This window comes from Dromaius novaehollandiae, chromosome W (assembly GCF_036370855.1).
Source record: "Dromaius novaehollandiae isolate bDroNov1 chromosome W, bDroNov1.hap1, whole genome shotgun sequence".
Classification (NCBI taxonomy): domain Eukaryota; kingdom Metazoa; phylum Chordata; class Aves; order Casuariiformes; family Dromaiidae; genus Dromaius; species Dromaius novaehollandiae.
The window spans coordinates 30,373,435-30,397,907 of record NC_088130.1 but is presented as its reverse complement, the minus strand read 5'-3'; the positions used below and the strand labels follow the sequence as shown (position 1 = coordinate 30,397,907).

At 36.7% G+C, this 24,473-nt stretch overlaps 1 protein-coding gene across 8 annotated transcripts in view; it reads left to right on the top strand.

The window, feature by feature from the left end:
- The window catches only part of LOC112995243 (tyrosine-protein kinase Fer), a 190,532-nt gene that overhangs the window by 85,637 nt on the left and 80,422 nt on the right, over positions 1-24,473 (top strand). For all 8 annotated transcript variants that reach the window (XM_064500181.1, XM_064500180.1, XM_064500179.1 and 5 more), the window contains one exon: positions 2,425-2,547. In XM_064500181.1, coding sequence (XP_064356251.1) covers positions 2,425-2,547 — 123 coding nt within the window. The remainder of the gene's footprint in view (positions 1-2,424; positions 2,548-24,473) is intronic.

Below are 24,473 nucleotides of genomic sequence, written 5' to 3'. Positions count from 1 at the left end.
CAGACTGGACTTTGAAACCTGTTAAGATAGAGTTGTGGGTTTTTTTGGTTTTGGGGTTTTTTTAAAGTATTACTATGAGGCTATCCTTTATCTGTAGTTTGATGCTTTTTAGTATCCACTTTTCCAAGATAAATTTTAAAAATTATCTTTATTCCTGTAATTTCATTACTTTTTCATAGGAATTTTATTTGAAATGTAAGACCGATGCTGTTTAATATTGCACAGCTTGGACAGTCCAAATATCATCAGGTCACTAGGTCTGTCTGCTTGCACATTTAAGACAGAAAAAGTCTTATTAACCCTGAAAAGCAGTTAATAAGTGGCAGGACTTTTGTGGTCATATGGCAAGATGAACTGGATTCATGAACTTTTTGGTAGGGAAGTTTGCTGAGAGTGCAGTGTAAAAACTTGTTTTTCATACAGCGATTTCACAGAGTGTGGAATCAGCCCTCTGTGACTGGTCAGATTACTCTCTTCCGTCACTGACAAGTTTTGTCTCCATTGACCCAAATTTGCTTCTGAATCAAAGACTGCGGAGTAGAAGTATGACATATACTTGTTTTAATGGTGGTCCTTTAATTGCATAAGTATATAATTGCATAAGTTTTATGGATATTTCTAAGCACTCATCTCGATAAAAGTATTTGTATGATAAATTATTCCATCCTTCAGCTTTAACCATCAAATTTCGCTGCTATCATTCAAGGCTAATCCATTTTTCACTGCTGCCATTGGACGCTATGCTATTTTCAAAGTGTTGTTTGTTAAGTGATCTTAATCATGGTCAGGATCCTGCGTAAGTACCTGGAATAAAAGAATGTTGTCTGCCCCAAAGGTCTTACATAAATGGCAGCAGATGGGTGTGAGATGGGATCTAGTAGGAGGAAGTGATAAGCAGTACTGGTTGTTGTGCTAGGCAGTCTCTCAGGACATCAGCACCCTAACCATGTTAAGCGTTTTCTGAGTCATCAGAATGGAAATTGGAAGGAGGTTATTTGAAAACAATGTAGGCTACTATCACTGGCCAAGCAAAGCAGAGTATTTTAATTAGTGAATGAAGCTAGGGAGATAAACCACAAAACTGTTCAGACTGAGAAGGCACTTTTACAATAGAGAACCAATAAAAAGATAAAAATAGATGACATGACCAAGCTGCCTTTACTAAAAGTGATAACATTACAGGAAGTTGATGCCTTTAATCCTAATGAAGATAAATTTGCTATGATGCATTTTGTAAAAAAAAAAAAAAAAAAAAAAAAAAAAAAAAAAAAAAAAAAGCCTGTAGGTGTTAGAAAAAGATCTGCATGCCAGTGCTGGTTTTCATTGCCCAGTTGACTAAATGAACCTGAATCTCCATTTATACCCCCCCCCCCCCCCCAAAATCTTTGTTTCTTCTGGCTGTTGTCAGTTCTGCTGGATGGCTTAGGGCAGTTCCTCTGTTGAGCAGAGTCCTGTAATTGTACATATTGAGAATGTGTACATATTGTATATATAGGCACAGTAGCTCATCCTGTATCCAAATCACTAGGTTGCAGTGTAGAATTTAAGAGAGTCAGGAAGATGAAATAAACACTTATTTGCCATTTCCTTCCCCCCCCACCCCCACAGGTATAAGGGCAGGGATGAGCAATGAAGCTATTCTTTTTTTTTTCCCCCCCCCTTAGTGCTTGAAATCACATTTTTTGTAAGAAAATGTTAAATGCTTCTGAGAAAACTTAAGAGATGCCACAGTTTTGTTGTTATGATGTTGAATTAGATATCTAAAATGAAATAAATGAAAGAAATTGCTAAAAAGCATAGAAGGGAAGAAAGGGCATTTTATCTTGTTCAACTTCTCTATAAGCTATATGCATGACCTGCCCTCGTTTTTTAGCTTCTGTAGCACCGTGGACTTTTCTGGCATATGCTCCTTATAAAGGCCAGTCATGGTCTTGTATCCATGCCAGGGATTTGTTAATTTCTTCAAATATCCGAAGTGTAGTAAGATCTGACTAAGACAGTGTTACCTATCTCGTGTTTATTAGCATGTCAGATGTTTATTTTTCGGTTGTTTTATGTAATTTTTAGTCTTAGGTACGTTGGAAGTTAGTGTTGTTTTTTCTATTTCATAATATTTTTTTCACTTTGTCAGTTTAAGTATCACAAGCTGTCCCACCTCTTGAATTGCAAGAGCTTTTTTTAATCTTTGAGTTTTAATCAGTAGTTATTTCATTATGTTGCTTAAACGAGAGATGGAATAATGTTGCAAAATATTATCTTTCTGATCGCCATTCCCTTTAATTCAGTAGAAATCTTATTAATTTGATTAAGACAGAGATTTAATTCTATAAAACTAAACTCTTCTTTGCTTGGTTATTAGTGTGCAGATCCTTCTTTGAAATTTTACTTGTACAGAAACAATTATTTCATTTTACTTCCATACAGAGTCAGTATCGTTTTGAAGGAACTGGATTTCCAACTATTCCTCAGCTCATAGACCATCATTACACGACAAAGCAAGTCATTACAAAGAAATCTGGTGTTGTTCTGCTGAATCCTGTTGTTAAGGTAATGCATACACTCCAAGTATTCTATTAAGCTGAAAGTATTCTCGGGTTTGTATTATTATTTAAAATAAGTTCCTTGTGATGATAAATGGAAACACTAAGTAGGTTGTAAAATATGCGTATATGCTCTTAGGTCAATAATTTGAATATTGGAACTATCTCAGTTGCTAGCTTTTAGACAGAAGAGTGCAGTTTTCTTAGTGTTTTTTCTAGCATGCAAATTCTTGAGAGATATTCATTCTTGTTCATTGTTCTGTGACTCATTCTTTTTCTGAACTTTTCTGGCCTGCTGTACTCTGCTCAGTTTATTCCTTCAAAATAACACTCCATCCTAATTTTTATAATAAATAATTGCCGTCCTGAAAGAATGGTATTCAGAGTCTCCCAAAACTTCCTTCCATTTTTTTTTTATTCTTCTTTTCTCTGCTTTTGGATCTCATTTGGATTCCACTGTTGACTAAGTAACTGAAACTTAGTTCACTGTGCATAAAGATGTAATGGAGAAGTTTTCTGAAGGAAAAAGATAATCTTCAAGTGGTTAAATTCTCACAAAGTTTGGAAGAGTTATCACTACTCACAGTTTCATCCCTATTTTATGTATCATATATAATGTAATGATACAGACATGGAAACAGGTACCATCCCACCAGCATTATTGCAAATTTGGAATAAAAGTTTGCTTTTTAATCAGTAAACCTGAACAAAATGGGATTGAAATGTTAAAATATATTACAATTTAGAAAGCTTATCAGTCTCCTTGTGTTCTTCTGGTGTCTTTGTAGTTATTATCTATTCAGTTCATATTTCATTCATAAACCAACTCTTTGTAACTTAATGTTTCCATTTTAACTATGAGTTAGCCATATATGCTTAATGGAAAAGAAGATTGACTAGTTACAAGCATATGTAAGGCACCTTCTACGTTCTACAAAATGTTAGCATAACAACATATAATTCAGAGTTAGTTTCATATGCCAAACTCCTAGATCTTTTTCTATAATAATCCTAAGAAAGTAAAGTATATGTTCGGTTCTTCTCAAAATCAATGTGTTTTGTTTATGCTTACCTCTGCTTGCTTAAAAAAAAAAAAAAAAAAAGCAGGAGTTACTTTTTAAGGTGAAAGACTTTCTTCACAGCTTTTAATACCATATACCTATTCTCTATAAGGAGTGTATGTTCAACACATGTTTTCATGGACTTTTCCTAACTTTACGTAGATGTATGGAGACACCTCTGATCACATCAAAAGTGAAAGTTACTTCTTCTAGGTAACTTTTAAAACTGTGAACAACCTTCTCTTTTAGTCTGCTTTGATTATAAAGACAGTGAAAATGTATTACCTCTTACCTGAATGGTACATTGTGGTCTAGCTGTGAAATGCATTTATTCTGCTTAGTTTCTAGGGAATTTGAACATTTATTTAAGTTGATATGTAGGGGATTTTTAGTTCTTTATTGATAAATATTTTCTCTATTATATATAAATTTTAAATTTAAATAATGGGGATTTGTAAGTATGCATTTTAGGTTAATGTTTAATGATTACAAAATTGAGATTTTAATTACTGAACATAAAGCACTGCTTTAAATTCATGATTGAATATATAGGAAAACTTAGGATTTTGGTTTTGATGTGAGAATAATCGTATTTTGATATGAATTGTTTAGGTTAAAGATAAGACTGTCATACCACAAATGAAATCTTTTAATGTCTGTTTGTGAATTCCTTTTTTTAATACTGTATTTATAAAATATTTAATGTTTTATCTGTTCCTTTTTTTTTGCCTTTCTGATTTTGGATAATGTACAGATTACAACACAGTTTAAGCACTTTTCAATGTGTAAAAGCCTTTTAGAAGAGGTTTATTTTAGCAAATGTAAAATGACAGTGTAGTATGGCTACTGCGTGCTAAACAGGGTTTATTCTTAGTTATTCTCTGTTTTTTAAAATAGAATAGGCCTAGAAAACATCATCTTTTCATTCTCTGTCTACTTTGAATGTAGGGAGGTTTTATATTCTTGACATTTTTGTTTCATTTTGGTAATTAAAAAAAAAAGTTAGGATTTTATTTATGCATAGTTTCATGTAACCATACATAGTTAAAGAATCTTTCTGGTACAGTCCCAAATCACTTTGCTGATCACTTCTCCATTACTGTACTTCATCTCGTGCCCTCTTAGGTATAAATGCATATACGAGTTGTCTTAAGATCCCTTGGTGATAACCAACAGAACCATACACAGACATATGATTTTGTGGTGGGGGTCTTTTCAGGTCTCGAATCAATGCTGCTCTTAATGCACCTAAACATATCATAATCACCTTACAAAAGGATTGAGGGCTGTTTTTAAAACAGGTTTTTTTGCTCTTCTACTGTACCATGTGCCAAGTCAGTGTTTTTCTGGTTTCAGGGAAAAAATAAAATAGGCCTACTCTCCTCTGGACTTGTTAATTTGAGTTAGTTTTAGCACTAAAACAAAAGTAAGTTTTAGTACTGTGGATTGTGCTAGTCTTTTTTCCTTATAACCAGCTGGTAGTTGCTTGCAATTGTAGTGATGAAGTTCTTTGCTCAGGTTTTCCCAAGTGCTGCAAATAATTGCCATCCATCCATACAGTTCCATCATGCTGGCTCTGTATTTGGTGATATGACTTCCTTTGTGCTGATGTGCTTCGGTCTTAGTAATAATCCTTTCAGGTTCATGAATTTTTCAACTTTCATCCTGATAGGATACAAGAAATGATGGAAAGGATGTCCATACTGGTATTGGCAAAAGAGTGCTAAAAATAGTACTTGGTGACAGGAAACTTTATTATATATTGTTTTATATATACATATCACCTGTATCACCTGTATTGTTTTTATGCTTTCAAAAACATGATCTGAGCATATGATAGCCACTCACACCATGTGTAAAGTAAAAAACAAGCTATAATGCACTTTAAGTCCTTCAAGGCCAACATTTTGAATCTGCTAAGATAGTATTGAAAAGTATGAAGTATTGAAGTTAAACAACTTCAGTTGTTTTAAAAAAATTATTTTAGCATTGTTTTTACTGTTTTAGAGCCTTGCAACAATTCTTTTTCTGCACTATGATTTTGTGATGTTATTTCTTCTCCCATATGATCAAAATCAGTTATTGGAAAAAGTAGTTTAGAATTAAGAAAATGAGTGTATTGAGCTTTCCTTTTTAATTTTCATGGCTTTCATATAGGGAAGTGGAGACATTTTAAGCATACTTATTTTTAGCAATGACATATGTACTCTGACACCTCAGGTTGAAGGTATTTTCTGCATTGTGCTCTATTATCAGTGTATCTTTGATCGTTTCCTTAAAATTCATTTGACATCTGTAAAGACTCCTTTTTCTATCTTTCTGTTATAGCTGCAAAGCAATCTTTGACGTTTTGTGCAATCTTTAATCTTTTTATGCAAATTGGTATCCCTGTAATAACTTATTTAGAAAGTGAAAGTTAAGTATGACAAAGAACATTAGAGGAAAAAAAATTATGCTATGTAGTTTGCTTCTGCTTTTCTTTCTTTCTGCAATCATTTATTCTCCTTTACCATATTAGCAAAATTTGTGTTCACCTTCTGTGACGTTGTCCTTGAAAGAAACACTCTTAATTGTGCCACAAAAGGCCTGTCCTACATCCTGTTTCATGTAGACCAAATCTGCCTGCTTGGAATTTTAATGATATAGAAATAATAGAGTTTAAATTAGAAAAGCCAAGGGCATTAAAAAGATATCTGCAAGTGATTTTTTTTAATGGAAAAGCCTCTCATTTATATTTATTTATTATCTTTTAGAAAAAATGCACTTTATGTTCTTCAATTTATTATTGATGGAATGACTAGTATGTAAAAGGCCTCAGAGTAACCTCACTGCATCCCCAAGGTCTTTATTAATGGAAAAACTATTCTAAACATACTTAATACATTTTAATTTTCTAAAATATTTGACCTCATGTTGTGGAGGTTTTTAAATTTCCTGAAATGTATTCTGTACACTTAATAAGAACTCTATATTAAGTTGTGAATATATTTCAGTTTTAGTACTAGAAAATAAAATCATCAAGGAAATCAGAAACATTTTTATTTGGACGTGTCTGCATTAACATTTTAGTTCAGATCAGAAATGAGCTTTTGAAGCAAATCTCCTGACCATCACCACTTTTCATTACTGAGCAGTCTCAAAAGATGCAAAACTTGGCTTTTTTTAGCTGAATCAAAGCAGGGAGGTGCACAAGTGTTAGTGGGAGATCAGTCGTCAGGACCAGGGTAGACTTGATCTGAGATACTGCCCTGCTCCCCTAAAGGTATCAATTCCTCAGCACCAGCTGCTTCACTCTGCAGATCTGCTACTACCTCAGTATTTGCTAATGCAGATATAGCCTTTGTTTCCTCTGCAGCATATTAAAATTCTGAGGTTATGAATTTCTGAGGCTATGTATTTGTTGCTAGTAGCTTTCATTTACAAGTTCTGAATCTTTTTTTCTATCACAAAGAAGCCTATGAAATGACTTCAAACATTTCATGCACGTGGGAAAATAATATAGAAATGTAAAGAATGTTGATTAACCTGAGCAGAAGTGTTAAAAGAAAACAAACCTGCACAGTCTGGTAGCAGTAATTCCAATATTGATTAATAAAAGTCTGCAAATGGCATGAGAATTCCATGTGGATTTGATAGTCAGCTGCAAGATAGGATATATTAATGAGTTACACCTGTGAAAAAATAAATTATGAAGAAATAGAAATTTAAGTGAGAAGATAAAGGTGGTCAGATTCTTTTCAAGAAAATGCCCTTATGAAGTTCTGACATGACCCTGATTTTTTCAGTCACTGGACCATTTTAAGTTGTATTTTGTTTTTAGGATTCAGCCTAATTTAACTCTGAGATCAGCTTTCAAAGATTGAAAGCATAAGCAGATATCAAAGATTGAAAGCATAAGCAGTCTATCTGCTCCATTTTTCAGCTTCTTGTAGTATCACAGAGCTAGTATTTTCTCCTTTAGTTTATAGTTAGCAGACACTTAATTTTTAGTTAGCTTTCCATGGATACTTTCCTGATTTTTGTCTCCCCTTCATGCTGGCTGGTTCTGCAGGTATTTTGTTTTGTTTCATTTTATTTTTAAAAACAAGTTGAAATCCAATGTTGCGGAGAACATGTGTGCTCACGGTGCAGGCAATACACCTTTATCAGAGTTGTGTCTTGTCAGGCCAGCAATGCTGAACTGGAGGAATTCAAGGAGGCTGCTGAATAGTCTCACTTCCAGGCACACCACCTTAGGCATGCTAAGAGAGAGGAGGGAGGCAAAGAAACATCACTCAATTAGAAGTTCTTATCTTGTGGCAGGAAAGAATTAAGCTGATGAAGAGGGAAAGAATTGCATTTATGGGTCCTGCCTATTCAGATGATCATCTTGTATCCATTTGTCCTGAGGGCATCTGTCTAGGGGCAGGGATCACCGCTGGAAGGAAGAAGCAGACTATAACAGTGAACAGCTCTGTTGTCAGAATTCTACGTTAGGTTAGGTTTGTGGCATCCAAAGCAGTATGGTACCCACTCATCTCGGCAGCCTAACAGAAATGCTGAGGAGGACCTGTTGGTCCTAATCAGTATGGGTTGATTTTTTTATCCCAAACTGTAATTCTTATGACCGTGATAAAAGTCTGATTTATATGCTTTTGGATGTTAAAATACATCTTTCATTTCCTTTAAGGAAATTAAATACACAATGAGAGGTGAGAAATTATATTATATAAAGATAAACTGATAGAAAATGATCATATTCATTGCATAAACATGATTTGAACGCAACTAGCTTTTGCCACTCATTTACCATTCAGTATCATTATGGTCATGCAGAAGACCTATTATTCTTATGCCAGGGAAATCAGCAGTATTTTTTAATAGGATAGCAGAATTTGGGCAGGTTTTCAACATTCATATGAACAAGGAGAGAACCACATTGCTCTGTGGCCTGCGAACTGACCAGAAGGAGTCATCTTGAACACAGCTGAAAATAACAAATAACATTAGATATGTTTTGACAGCTTTTTCCAAAAACAATTTAAAAGTGGGGAAAAAAAAGTTTATGAAGCAAGAGATAGAAGATAGAAATTTTTACTAAAAAATAAAATAAATATGTGGTTAAGAGGGAAACTTCTGCTGACGTAACATCCTGATTTTGTTTTGGATTCGTATTCCTTCCCAAGATTTGGAATTCTGGTATTCCATAATAACTATTTTTTATCAAATTATAGTTACAAACATCATTTCTTATTTCATGTAGGCTTCTAATTATGTTCTTCTTAGTTTTTGATTTTACTAGTGCAGTCAGTGTGAGTTATATAATACAAATAACACTTTCATTGACTGACTGGTATAAAAAATTACTCGAATGCAGACTCTTAGGCTCAACAAATGCAGCATAGATTAAGAGTAAGCATTGGAGTCTGTGCTTTTGGGTATCTTTGTAGTGTTACAGTTCTATACTATGAGTTAGTGAAGTAGCTTTTGATATGTATTCTATTGTCCCTGAAAAATTTTAGCTCCACTAGTTGCAGTGAAATAAGATGTTGAAAAGGAGTGGGGTGATGTAAAGAAGAACCAGGGGGAGTGGACCTCTCTTGGCTGTCAGTGACCTAGAATTCAAAACCACTGTAGATTTTAAAGCAACCATGAGACTGATGGTCGCTTTTTTCAAGAATGATACTGCAGCAGAATTCTATAAAGCTGTAAATTCTATAACGCTTTTTTCCTCTTCTCTACAGAAGTTGTCTTTATTCATGTTTAAGCACAGGTTACTTGAAGCATATCGTCTACCCAAACCATATTGTGCAAAATAATTACTTTGGAATAAAGAAGGGAAGTTATTCCTTACTGTTTTAAAAACATTTTATTAGAGGCTCAGAGGGATGGCCAGGAAATGTTTTGCATTCTGATCGTGAAGACATGATTAATATGGACAGAGGCTTTCTACAGATCAGCTAAAGTTATGCAATCTAGAGTTTTTGCTTTTGTTTTCCTGTTACAGTGTGACCAGAGGAAACTAGGGAAAAACTGATCTAACAGAATTGTTGGCAAAGGCTGTAGTAAAGAATGAAATAAAATTTTTGATTCCCGTATATTTTTTCAGGCTATTTTGTTACTATTTTGTTTTTGTTGCTTTCCTGATATATTGATGACTTCATTTTTGTATTTGACGTTGCATATGTACTTAAACTTATTCAAATAAAAAATCTTGTATAGTTTAGCTACAGTTTTTGAATGCAGATTCATTGTTTGGAGGTATTGTGGGGTTTTTTTGTTTTTTTGTTTTTTTGTTTTTTTACTGTTCATAATCAGGAATGTCATTTGATACAAGTCTTATCAATAAGTAAATACTTATGTTGAGATAACTTATTGTATGTCTAATATGAAAATGTGCCAGATGCTCCAGCGATGTGTCATTGTTATGTTTCTATTTGGGCAGAGGGCAATGCTGAACAGTTGTTTTCTCGGTTATTAGAGCTATTAAAATCTGTCTTTTTTATATTAAATTACTGTTTAGGTTGACATTGTTAAAACTTGGACAATTGTGGTATTAAATGCTTGCTACCTGCATAAATATGTTTGTAGATTAGTTTCTGTGGAGCTTCATGGGATTGCAGGAACTCATGTGTTTGTTACAATGAGTGGCTCCTTTGGAATTTATAGTGTTTTACACCAGCATGTCTTCACAGATTCTCTCAGAAGCACCTGAGATTGCTACCAGTATATACTGAAAAAATAAGATAACGGCAGTTGCATGGCTTGCAGGCTAAAAATGATGGATGCAAATTTCACCAGCAAATCTAGTATCCGTATGTGGATAGAATGTGATATTTAGAGCAAGTATGTTTCTTCTCAGGAAGGTCATCCTAACATTAAAAAAAGATCCTGCAGTGCTTTGGAGCCAGCATGTGTGTTCTCATGGAGTGGTCCTCCTGTAGGAGGGTTTCATGTGGTTCGTGGATTCCCATCAAAACCTCTTCCAAGAAACTTGCATGGAAGGTGGTGGCATCACAGCAAACTGGATGTTGGATAGGAGGGAATTAGAGAACAGATGACTGCTTTTTCTATAGATGCAAACTTTGGTGAACCTACACCTTCTGTGGAGTTGCTGACCAGGATATGCCACTCCCTTTGGCTTGTCGTTAACTTCTCTGGACATAAGCTGTCTTCTATATTCACATACCTGGCAGAAAATCTCAGGAATATGTAGTTTTCAGTTTGTGTGTATGGAAGGGCAATAGACTTAAGACTTGTTTATTTTTAAGCGTGGTGAAGAGTCTTACTAATAAGTAAGATTTAGTATACAGAACACCAAGAATGACACCTCTAATGCTTACTAATAAAATGAATGTTATGGCAATCCAAGTATATTTAGGAGTGTACAAATTGCCTGTGGAAATTAGAAGGGATGTTTTCTCTGTGTGCCCCATTTACATCCATTTCTTGGATCTGTAATGGGCAGTCTAACGTTAAGCATTTAGGTATAGATATCGAGTATGAAAGTAGGTCAAGTCAAAGCTGGGTGTCAAAGTGAAGGACTGATTTCTGTTACGATATTAACCGTTGCAGAATTAGGACGTGGAATGGCCTTGTGTAACTGTAGAAGACTTCACAATAAAAAGAATTGATTCGGTATTGACATATCGCAGCAGTAATTACGTATTCATTTTAATAGTCCAGTTAGTTTGGGTCTTTATTTTCCAAAAGGACTTTAAAAGCACATTAACTCCTCTATGTGTGTGTGTGTTTTATGTTTGTTTGTTTGTTTATTGATTAAGAGAAGCCAAATGTGTTGTATGAGTTGAAAGGCAGACTTTGCAGTGAAAGAGTAGAGGTTAAACCCTAGGGGTATGAGTTACATGGCAGCCTCTAGCACGTATTGCACTTCAGCATAAGGCAGGTCATTTTTGGAAGAAGGGTCACTGGAATTGGATTCCTGCCTACAATACATTTAAATAGGTGGAGCAAGTTTAAAGTCATAAATGTACATTAAATTCTTTAGGAATCCTCTAAGAGAAAGCTCTAGAATTGCAGTTTATTGTTATTACAATTATTCTGAGTATGGTATGTAAATACTGGAATGTGCATATGTTAACATAAATTTAAGAGCCTGTTTTCAAGATACAGTCTTAACAAGTTTTGGAAGTTAAAAGTTACTGTATCTGATCCTAAGAGAAATTATTTACCAGGAATGGGGGCTCTTCTCAGTGTGCTATCCATGTTTGTGTTTTGTTGTGCCTCCACAAGTTTCTCAAATGGATGAGCAGGGGACTTCTTTGTCCTAGCCTTCTGCATGCAGTGGGTGTGCTTCTGACCTTCTCCATGTTCTTTGCTCAGGGCATAGTGGGCACGTATACTTTCCTCTCTTCAGTGCTCTTCACAGGCTTTGTCTGCTAGATTTGCAGTGCAGGAGAAAGCAAGTAGGAAGTAATGTATTTGTAAGGATGGCACAGTCAGAAAAACTCTACCGGTAAATGTGGATTTTTGTATAGTGCTTATTTGTATACCCATTGTACTCTGAGTGATTTCAGAGTGAACGGTTCTATGGGAGATAGCTCTTGGCTTCCTTAATAAATAGCTACTGTTAATCAAACAAAACAAGCTCTTCCATAAGTATCTGCATTGGTATAGTGCTTGTTACAGATGCGTGTGGATCTCCAGAGCTATCTTGGAGTTGCCAAGAATATGATTTCTTATTAAGGATTGCTTGCACTCTAATGCACCTAACTTTATGGCAGTTCATCACAGAGACAATATACTACAAGATCAGTCCACATCAGAATTAAGTCCACTGTCTTCTGACATTTCAGTTGTGGAGAAGCAAAGGATACACTCAGAAGAAGCTACTCACTGACAGGAGCAGGGTTATTCTTGCCTCAAATATGTGTTTCCAGTGAATGTCGTAGCGCTTGAACTCTCAAGAAGTGGAATCTGTACGAGAAAAGTATTTAAATGTTGATCAAGGTGGAATTCAGTGACCACATTAGGTAGAACTTCAGGATGACCTTGCAGGAAGGGCATATATAGTGAAATATAACATGTGTGTGGATGTGGATCTCATCCTCAGTTCATGATGAAGTAACCACTATAAAGAGTTCTGTCCTTTCAGACAGCTGATATTCTGAAAGAGTTGCCACTGATTCATGTAATGTGTCCACGGTGAGTAGTAAGTTTAAGTCACGTTGAAGGACTGGATGAGGTGCTTGTGGAATTTGAAGCACTGTTGTATACGAAAAGACTAGTTGCCCCTGCATGGGATGATGGTGAAATGAAAAAGCAGCAAGTGTACCATGAAAGAGCTGATGTACCAAAATGCTGCACTTCTGACTAGTCTACTGCTTGTAAGCTAATAACTTAATAACTTGGCTTTAGTAGCTATAATGGAAGCCTCATAAAAAGAGAGCTTATTCTTTATGGTACCAGATTGAAAACATACTCCAGTCAACTGGGAAGGTTTGTCTAGTTTAATATTTCCTGCTACTGATGAAAATGTCTTTTACAGGAAAATGTGTGCATAAACAGGAAGGAAAAAGGAAGTTATTCACAATTCTCAGTGAAGTTAGTGGGAGCCACGTGATAAGTATTTTTTTATGATGACTGGAAGTGTCCAGTTTTGATTAGCATTCAGCAATTATTTCCTAAAAATGAGAAGTATTTGGCTGTAAAACACTCTTGCAAGAAAATTGCTCATATATCTTGGAGATATTCAGAGTAAGGAAAGCATTAGGATACTTACTGAGCACAGTGACATTTGTTTGACAAGGAACAGAATAGCCAAGTTAAAAGGAGAAGAAAAATAACAGTTTTGATTTGGCTGTGTTATTAATAAACCCAGAGGTCAGTCTAGCCCAGTATCCTGTATCCAGAACGTGGCTAAAAGTGTATGCCTTATGAAGAATATAATTATGGGAAATGGATATACATCATAACTTCCTTGGCCATAGGAGTTTCTGACCATCCAAGGCTCAGGGCTTTCCTGAGCTGGAGAGAATTCTCTGTATTTAGAAACTTTCTACAGATTTCTTTTCTACAAATGAACAAAGTGAAAAGAGGTGATTACTTTTATGCTGGAATGTTTTATGGAATGACCAACAGGATAATATGTCACTTACAGTGACTTTAAAGTAACAAAAGTAAGGTCAACAGGATAAATGGCAAAGAGATGTTTCACCCTTATCTCACTGTGTTCAGGTTTTAAATTAAAAAGTATGAATAATAGATGTGTTTGCTTAATTATAGGCCCATTTATTCAAAGGGAGTTGAGAAACATTGAGGTGTACCAGCATAATTAATTCTTAGACTTTGTGTTTTAGGAAAAGATACAGAAAATACAGTAAGATTCAACAAACAGTAGATTGCCATAGACCATATGGGAAAATTTTGTCAAGCTAAATTCAGTTATATAGGAGAAAAAAATACACATTTGCTGAACGGAGCATTCAGAAGAATGCGTGAGTGTATGGTAATAGAAGCTGCTAATATTTAACAGGGCCACTTGGTGGGTCTGTACCACTTCTCTTTGTGTGTCCTTTATTAGCTGTCTTTTTTCTGCTGTCAGAGGTTTCCCAGCCCTTTTGTTATCCAGAATAAGAAGTTAATGATATGTTAGAAGCTAGCAATATCTTGTTGAAGAACAATGTAGAAGGGTGTATCTGATGTAAGAAATTAATGCAATGCTTCATTTAAACCATCGGTATTTCTGTAATGTTGCATGACTTGTGGTTCAAAGTCATCATCTGTCTGGCTTGGAATGCAGGCAGTTTACTGATATTCACACCAAAAAAAGAATATGAATTAAGTCAGAAGCTTCATGTTACAGCTGAGTCAAATGAACAGCTTGCTGCTGCCAAAAAGGTGTTTGGGGGGTTCTTGCTCCCTCTCTCTTTCCGTATGGCTTTGCCTTTCTCCTGGTCCTTTCCAGTCACACATTAAGCTAGTTCAGCTGTGTGTTTGGAGTTTTGCCAGGTTAATTCTTTTGCATTTTAGTGATCTTTTGCATTTTCGTGATCTTAACATGTGATCTGAAGATTATGAAAGCCAGTGCAAGACGAGCACATGTGTCTGGGAAGAGGTAAGATGCTGGATCTTACCATTTTGAGTTCAAAAAATTAATTTGTCACAATTTGTAATAAGAAATTGCAGCTCTTTGGCAGGTATTGCCTAGTAACCACTACAATTTTAGAATGATTTTTGGAAGGATTGTTGGTTATATAAGGGAACAGATTTGCAAGGAGCAGATTTATGATACGGATGTTGCAAAAACAGTGAGTTAAATGTTTTATCTCAGGGAAAAGAAGCCATCTAAGAGGAAATAGAAGGATGGCTTGAAGCTAACTGAAGATGGGACCAAATATGTGGCTACCAAGTATCTTATGCAGTTCAAAGAGACTCCCGTGGTCATTTTTTATAGAAATCTGTAGTCTCCCAAGCCTAGCTGTACATACCTCTTCATGTACCCTCCATAGCTTGGGGGTTGGGGGTGGGCAAAAGGTAGAAGTGTGTGTGTCTATATTAAAATATTTTAGGCTATTTTAACGATTTGAGTATTTTTTTTGCTTGTATGAATAATGTTATTGAGCTTTCACTTTCTTCTCTCTTTAAATCATACCAACTGTTTAAATATAAATCTGTGCCTATTCACAAAGTTTCATTTTCCTTTGAACCTACAGAGTAGTGGAGTTCTTTTGAATGGCATATCTAATAAAGGAGAGATTATTTATTTGAATCATACATTAACCAAAAATATGCAGAGTACTTCAGTTTAGAAGCTGAAGTTACTATATTCAGTAGAATAGAAATGAGTGAGAAAATACACAATGAGTGGTCAGAGGACCCTTGCTAGATGTTATAAATTTCCTTAATGTGTCTGAAATGTGATGCTCTCTATTCCAACTTTATCCTCCTTTTCCTGTATTTAAGGATTTTGCATTCTGTATCTATTTCTTAGGTGGAGAACTGTCATTAATATGGTGATACAGTGTTTCTTCTCAGTCTTTTTTTCTCACTGTATTTGAGAAGAGTTCTATCTTTTTCAGTATCTTTCTAGTCAGTGGACTAAAATAAGAGAATGTAAACTTACAGAAATACTGCATGTCCTTCCAAAAAAGTGAAGAAAATTGGTTTTGTATATTGACTTTTGTGGTCATTTTGTCTATTGATCTTAGAATGCTCACTGAGGTCACTTCTGCAGTTTATATGCTGCATAGTAGTTTTTTCAAATCTCAGCTGTATCCTCTGAGTGGCTTATGATAATGTACCATGCAATTTGGTAAAGGAAAAAGGTTGAAGTTCACAGGGTTTTCTATGGAACAATAGACAAGTCAGGCAAGTAGGTTTACCTACTTGGAAAATGTACTGTCTGCACCGTTACTCTGTTTTATGTCTCACATTGAGTTTCATCAGTGAATTATAAGTTGGCTTAATTCAGTGCTGATAATAATGCAGAACGGCTTCTACAACAATTTTTACACCTCATGAATTCTGAAACAGTTTTAAAGAAGTTGTCAGTGGGTTTTTTAAAAATCCTCTCATAAAACACACTTGTTATGAAAAATCTTTTCCACTAGCTACCTTTATTTCTGTACTTAATCTGAAGGACTTGAAATACATGGTTTATGATTCATGAAATTCATACGCACATTAGATCTACTGGCATAGATGGTGTCAAAAATAGAACTTATCTAACAAGATCATTTCTCATTTCCTCGAAGACAGACCAGTATCAACAGGTACACAACCGTTATTTGGCTTCATTCTTTTCTCTGCTTCAGCAAGTTTTGAAAAATGGTATTTGGATACCTACTGCTGATGAAAAATGGTCTGCGATGGTGATTCTCTTAGCTGTAAAAAGGAATTTCACTCTAATTATCTTTAATACTGTACATGAAAGATTGACTTTCCTGTCATTGTGCACAAATTGCTCTTAGCTGCAGTAATTCATACAATTGATATTTTCTATTTCAGAGGGAGAAAGGAGAGCAAATGCTACTTCTCAAATTCTTTTTCTAAACACATTTTTTTTCCATTTACAGCATGAAGAAACATATAAGTACAGTGTGTGAACATTTACTATACCTGAGGTGCTGACAGAAGGGCTTATTCCTCTAATTTTGGGGGGGGTTAGAGTAATGTTAATGAAAAGATAATTGTGGTGGGAGAGATTTAGGCTTTTGGTAAATGCTTCATGCTGAGTTAAGACAGATTCTTAGGTTGGAGAGTCTCATCTTTTCAATTCTCTTAAAGCAATTTGTTTTACTTTAGTTGAATCATTGTGGTGTTTTGAAGAATTAATTCTAATTTATGCTTTATTTTTCATAAGTCTACTCAAGTTCCCCTATTTTTAGAAGTTTTTAGCTTTTTGTGTTTTGATTAAGTCCACTCATAAGGTGAAAAGCAGTGGCAGAATTTCCTATGGAGCCTGTCTTCATCAGTATGAGGGTGTTTTGCAGTATGGTTTTTATGTGGTCTGAAGTAGCTAGGGGAAATAATTTAACAGAGAACGTGAGCTAAGTAAATAGCGGCAATGACAAAATAGAAGTATTTTTATCTATTCATACTATGGTAGAACCTGATCATGATTTGCTCCTTCTTTCAGTAGACCTTTTACAAATCTTGCTTTAGAGTCCGTTAGATAAGAATCTTGTTTGTGTCGGATGGTACTCCAAAAAGTAGTACAAGCACGTGTGACACTTTCTCTTTCTCCCTTTCTCTCTCCTACTAAAAAAAATTGCTAGGACTTTAAAAAGTCGGTGCTTAAGCATAGACTCATAAATTCATATTTAATTCCCAAAATGTCTGTTTTTAAAATGCTTAGTACTTAATTGCCTTACTGCTGGCTGTTAATTTGAAAAAGTACCATGTTAGACTACTTTATGATTGAAATTGTTCCTGAAAATTAAAGAAAAATAATGCTAGGGGAATCTGAGCACTAAGTATTCATTCTGGGTTATGTTTTCCATTTTACTGAGAGCTGTTATAATTTACTGCAACTAATTTGTAAACCTTCTTCTTGGCATAATAATATCTGGTATCTTTGATGTGTTTTCTGCTAATGAAGGGAAATAGGCAGCAGGAAAGCTGCACCTCAGACTTCAGCTTATGTGTTTGGAAGAAATTCAGAGTAAAAGGGATAAAATTTCAGTCTTTTTTTTTTTGGGGGGGGGGGGGGAAGAGAGAGAGACTGCATCTTTAGCAGAGATTATCAGCTGTTCTTACCGTAGACTGAGTGGCCTTACACACAATTCTAGTAGCTGCATTTCTACCAAAGAAATGAACAATGTATGATTCCCTTTTGCTCGTTCAAGACAAGGATACTGGCTATGATCTCTGTCCAGAGTCTTTTCAAATTCAGGATATTTTGTTTTACAAATAAAAAGAGAATGTTCTGCTTGTTTTCGAAGTATTCTTTTTCACAGTTGAAGATACTATTTTTTTAATTATCAATAGATATTCTCCAAGTTGCAGTTAACTCTTGAAATAACTCTTCTGTCTGAAAGTACTTATCTTTGTTGAAATCAAAGCAAGCTCCCTGGATAGCCTCAAGAGGTCTGGGAATATACTTGCTTGTAAAAATGTTAGTTATGTAAACCTCCAGTATAACATGGAGAGAGACTGTTAGCTGCTACCTGAACACCTGGGAGGGGTAACAGTATCAAGGCTGACCATAGTTCTCCACTCAGCGAGTTGCCTAGTTGACAACCTGTTTCTCAGTTTTTGGCCATCTGTTGATCTAGCAGTATCTTCAAAGGTTAAATACAGTGATACGATTCCAAACACAGAATCACACACACAATATTTGAGGTTGGAGGAGATCACCTAGTCCAGCTGCCCTGCTCAGGCAGAGACACCTACAGCACAGTGCTTAGGACACTGTCCAGATGCCTTTTGAATATCTCCAAGGAAGGAGACTTCACAGCCTCCCTGGGCAGCCTCTTCCAGTGCTGCTACCCTCACAGTAAAGAAGCTTTCCCTTACCTTCAGACAGAATTTACAGTGTTTCCCTTTGTGCCCGTTGCCTCTCGTCCTGTCACTGGGCACCACTGAAAAGAGTCTGGCCCCATCCTCTTGACACCCTCCCTTCAGATATTTATAAATGTTATGGTTCTCCCCTCCCCTTCCTCTCCAGGCTAAACAAGCCCAGCTCTCTCAGCCTTTCCTCATAGGAAAAATGCTCCAGTCCCTTAATCATCTTAGTAGCCCTCTTCTGGACTTGCTCCAGTAGCTCCATGTTTCTTGAACTGGGGAGCCCAGAACTGGACACACTACTCCAGATGTGGCCTCACCAGGGCTGAGTAGAAGGGGAGGATCACCTCCCTTGATCTGCTGGCAACACTCATCCTAATGCATCCCAGGATACCGTTAGCCTTCTTGGCCACAAGGGCACACTGCTGGCTCATGGCTAACTTGCTGTCCACCAGGACTCCCAGGTCCTTCTCTGCACAGCTGCTTTCCAGCAGGTCAGCTCCCAGCCTGTACCGGTACATGAGGTTATTCCTCCCTAGGTGCAGGACTCTGCACATGCCTTTGTTGAACTTCTGAGGTTCCCCTCAGCTCATCTCTCCAGCCTGTCCAGCTCTCTGAATGGCAGCACAGCCACCCCTCCCAGTTTTGTATCATCAGCAAAGTTACTGAGGGTGCTCTCTGTCCCTTCATCCAGGTCATTGATGAATACATGTCACTAGTAAATAGCCAGATCACTGTCAGGCCCCTGAGAGCATTCCCCTTGGTGGTGGTTTGGCTGCTGGGGCTGAGGACCTCTGCAGGGCCAGTGCAGCTGGAGCTGCTCCCTGCCTGCCAGTGTCCCAGGAGCGCTGCGGGGAGGCCACGGCCAGGGCTGACCTGTCCCACAGGAGCTGCCCCCCACCAAGGTGCTAGTGCTTGGCTCCCACCTGAGCTCCAATCTCTGCTGTGTTGCAGCTCTGCCTGAGCCTGGCTGTGGGCCCTATTGATCTGGACCCAGACACACATCTGTGGGCTGATGTCCTGGCCTGATCCAGCCCTGCCTCATCCCTGTGCCCAGCCATTGCAGGGCTCTGTCTGGGCTGAGTTTTCCTTATCAGGCCTAACCTGAAGCCCTGGGCCAACAGCCTGGCCTTGGTCTGGCCCTGCAGAGGTGCCTGCTGCCTGGGCCCAGGCTGCCCAGCACCCTCGTGGGGCAGTGAGATGGGCCCTGGCTGTGAGGCCCTGCCTTGCTGCCACTGGGAGCCCTCACTGCTACCAGCCCCTGGGGAGTCCCGACGTGACACTCAGGTTGCTTTATCAATAATGTAGAAGAATAAGCAAGAAAGGCTGGTATTATTAAGCAAAATGTATGGGAGAATGTGGCTGCAAAAGACAGTAGTGCCTTTCACAAGTAGGCCCAGGGTATGTGGGCCAAGGAACAAGGGACACCATTGCCTGCTTTGCAAGCAACCATGTACTAATCATAGCAGTCTCATCATCATGAATCTCTCATTTCCTCTCTGTAAGTGTCCAGATTGAAGCAGTTCCTTCCTATCCCTTAGATATCATGTTATTTCCTTGGTATTCTTGTAGTGTGTCTCAAAATCCTGTTTTGGCCAAATAGCTCCTTATATCTAATAAAGGGTTGTCTCCCAAAAGGTAGTGAAGCTCTATCTGAGGCAAGTCAGTTATTATGCTTGGCTATCAAGTATGGCATTCATGTAATTCAATTTCAGCTTCTTCCATGTTTGTCTTGAGACAAATACAGAGTTGTGGTTGCCAAAGGACATATATGAAGTAAAACATAATAAAGTTTCCGGTTTTCTGAAATAATCCCATTTGGAAATAAGGTATATTATACAATAGCAAGCAGGTGTGTCCAAGCATTAATTTCTGTAACTGGATTTGTCTATAGTGCTTTTACGTTCTGTGGTCCAAAATTAAAGGTGGACAAGTCTGAACAAGGACTAGTCCTTGTAGTAAAGGAACGTTTATCGTAGCGTTGCAAGAAGAGGGCTACGTTATAAACAGCTCCCTTTTGCAGGGGGGGGAATAGTAGTGGCATTAGTAGTCTCAAGAGTTCTGGCCTTCTGTCTCATTCTGATTAGGTTACGGTTAGGTAAGAGAATGTACTGAATTTGCTTTGAATTTGTTTGAGTTAGAAGCAACTCTGTCAAAATGAGAGTTTTTATGACTCTGATGGGCATTATGCTGTCTGTCTACACATACCTACATTAAAGATTTTTATTTTCCATTTTTTTGTCACTTTCTTTTATATCTTTCAGTATCTTTTGCACATGCTATTCATTTATGGCAATAATATGGTAATATGGTAATTAATGGTAATAGCATTTGACAAGTAGAGAAATACTTTTTTTACATTCTGTTTGTAATCAGAAACAAGTACATGTCCAAATCATGAAGTTTGTGATCAGATAGAAAAAAGACGTGACTTTGTTTCTAGCTATTGTTTAACTTAAGCTAACGTCGAAGAAATTCTCACATAGTTTTGGGTATAGCCAAAGCTGTCTTTTAAACTCCTGAACAGTAAATAAACCCTAAAACATATTAGGTAGTCTGCGTATTTTCAAGCTACCACACTGATATGCACACATTCCTTTATGTGCTTAATTAATGTATTATTGGCACTTGTGCAGAAATATTGACTGATGACATATTCAATTGAATGCAATTTGAACAGAGTATTAGTGAGGCAACATACTTTCAGTAAAAACATAGATAGCCTTGTCCTTGTTACAGTTCACCTTGTGGTACTGCTCATATTATAGTTTATTAATTAAAATAATCATTGGAACCAGAGACACTTTGTTTCAAAACAGAGTATTTAGATGTATATTTAACACATTGCAAACTAGAAAATTGAGTTTGTTTCTTTTCTAACATGGGAATTGTACACTTCTATGAGATAGATGACAACATTTTCTCTTGAATACTTTTTCACTGTATTGGTGGGGGTCAGAAGAGTGTACAGTAGTGAAATCCTTCCACAAGTGCCTAAGATATTAAGTAGAATTTTAATACATGTGAAGCTCTAGTCTTTTTCAATTAAATATTTCTATTTAAGATACTTTCTTCTTTGTCTAGAGTAGTGCTATTGGACAGAGGGACCATCCGCAGTTTGAGAGTTGAATTCACAGATGGACTTAGGGACCATAGGTTGAGGTGTTTCAGTACCACCATAAGCCTTGAGTTAGGTTTCCAGTTTCCGTTCTCAGTGCATGAAGAGTCATGAACCTTAGCAGGAAATTACAGGCTTAGCCAGTGCTAAGGCTTATGTGCTTCTCTCTGCATAGCATTTACAGTGCTAAACCTGTCCTGGAGTGCCCAAACCTTTTTTTCCTCTTTCAAAAACTAATCTCAAGTGAGTGAGTTTGTTTTTTGAGTGGAGGAATAGAATGTGTTAGTGAGGCTGCCATTTTTTTTTTTAATTCAGAAGCTCAATGATAATCCTCACAAAAAGTGAAGGCTGTATTAAAGGGGAAGAGGATTGTATTTTGATATTTTCCTATTGAGAAAATACTGGGTTTAGTGTTTAAGGTTTTTACTGAACCAGAGGGCGAGAGAAGGTAGGAGGGAGGAGCACAACAGAATAGCTGATACAGAATAGTTTAAGGGGAGGGAAATTAGGATAGGAGAGAGAAGTGCTGGTTACAGTTTTTGTTCTGTTGATTGTGTTACACTATGTATCTTCTACTAAAGTCTCACGGATGGTCTGTCAAATTTTCCTGGTGTCAGAATCAATTATGAATACACAGAAGTTAGAGACTAAATGAGTGATGAAAAGTGCAATCAGAAGGAGCATGCGATGCTAAGGGTTCCATCGTTTTCTTTAGCCGTCTGCTTTTGAGGTTTGTGCAGATGGTGCCTGATGAGTAGTAAAAGAGCAGTTTTGAAGATATTCCAACTAGAAACAGAAAGGATCGTTTGAGTGTCTCCCAGAGTGGCAGCTGCCTTCTCTTTATTCTGCTGGTTCAGCCAACTAGCTGCTGGAGTGACATATGTGATGAGGCTCTTCAACTTCAGACATAGTTCGTATACCTACAAAAGTAATTAAATATTTCTATTCACAGAGCAAATCACTCATAAATAGGCAACTCTAATTTATGTATCGTTTAAATCAATATTCACTTACTGATAGCTTATGAAACTGAGTATAACAAGTTGGCGCAATTTGCATATATTTATTGATAAAAATTTTTTTCTTAAAGCAACAAGAGCTTTAGTAGCAAAACTGATCAAAGTTTGAATAATCCTTTGATTGTGAAAAATCTGGCTGAACCAAGATACTGAATCGAATGAATAGGTTACACTGGTATGATAAATGACTAAAAGTTTTCATAAAAAGAAGAATACAGGTAGTGATTAATGTACTAATATAGTGATAACAAATCCTTTGACAGTTCATTCAATTGCAGTTTATAATGCCATTTTGTTTAATTATTCCTCTGAAGGTTTATGCATCAGATGTGTTCTTCATAAACAAGCCTTTGAAATGTCATGTTGTCAATATTTTCAAAAAGTCATTCACTGAAGTATTGAATCTTGGGAATTAGGAGGTAAAAAAAATGCATTAACTTTTTAATTCTGAACTCTTTTGCTTTTACAGAATTTATTTCAGTGTAAAAAAAATTCTGTTAATACTTCCAAGTAGTCATTTAATTTTTTTTTTCTTTAAATCATTTACAAATGATTTTTCATAGCTTTCTTTACAAATCATTTACTTAAACTGGAGCTTTACTGGTAGAGAAAAGTGTGCATTATTTGCTGGCCCTTCTATCTGTTTATAGTGTAACAGCTTCTGAATGAGGTATCCAATCAACAAAAAATATCTAGAAAATATTACAGGCTTTGGTGGACAGAACAGTTCTAAATTGGAGCAAAATCAAAAGCAGGAGGTGAAGAAAATATGGTGCTTTTGGCTTCTGGTCAGTGAGCCAGCAGTTTCAATCAAGAATCTTGTCTATAGGTGAAAAATCTATTAGCAGCTATTGAGACTTTCCTCGGAAGCCCTCCCCAGGGAAGGGGGAATGGCTGTGCATGGATCCCATCACACGGGCATGGTGGTGTGGTACAAGACTTCATGTGAGGGAGGCTGACCAAGTGGCCTGCAGGGAGTTTGGGACAATCACTAGAGACACTCAGAGGGTCTGCAGAATGTGCACTGAGCATGCCTTATAGAAACAATTGTCTGTGTGATCCTGTGGCCTCAAACATAATAAAGAAGTCCTAGAAATCTCAGTAGTAATGACTTTTCCCCTTCTTTCCTGTCTTCACACTCCCCTCTGCCCTGCTTAATTCATCTAAATGTAAAGCTGTGGAAGAAGGTAATGAGTAGCCACTTTCCTAGCAAGGTGAACTGTGCAGTGTGTTTCTTCTGTACACCTTCCATTTTTTTGACGGTTTTCTCCTTTCAGAAAGAAGAAGTAAGTCAGTATAAGCCTTCCGTATGAGTTGACCGCAGAAGTCGCTGGTATGTAGCTGGAAGGAAATACGCAGTACTGTGAATCAGAGCACTGTGGATGCTATTCTGTCAGAGACTGAACCCTCCTCAGTTGAAGGGGTAGAAGAGCTTTCAGAGTTTAAAAAAAATCATCTTCCAGCTTCTTTTAAGATGGTCCCAAGCTTTGTGTTTCAAAAAGGGCCTTGATCAGGCTCTGTACTCAGGTTGTACTCAGTACTCCATACCAGTTACCTAGGGTTCAAGGCAGGGTTCCTTTTCTTTTTAAGGGTTGCTTTCCTAGGGAAATCCTTTGCTGGTTATCTGTCTCGCTAATAACTGAATTTTTTTTATACATTCTGCACTATTTGCTTTTGAATTTAAAAACTGATGAGTTAAAGGCAGTGATGATGGTTGTTGTGCCTTCTGCTAGGATTTAGTCTTTTAGCAGAAATAATTTTATATAATATCTGGTTCAAGGCAGATAAT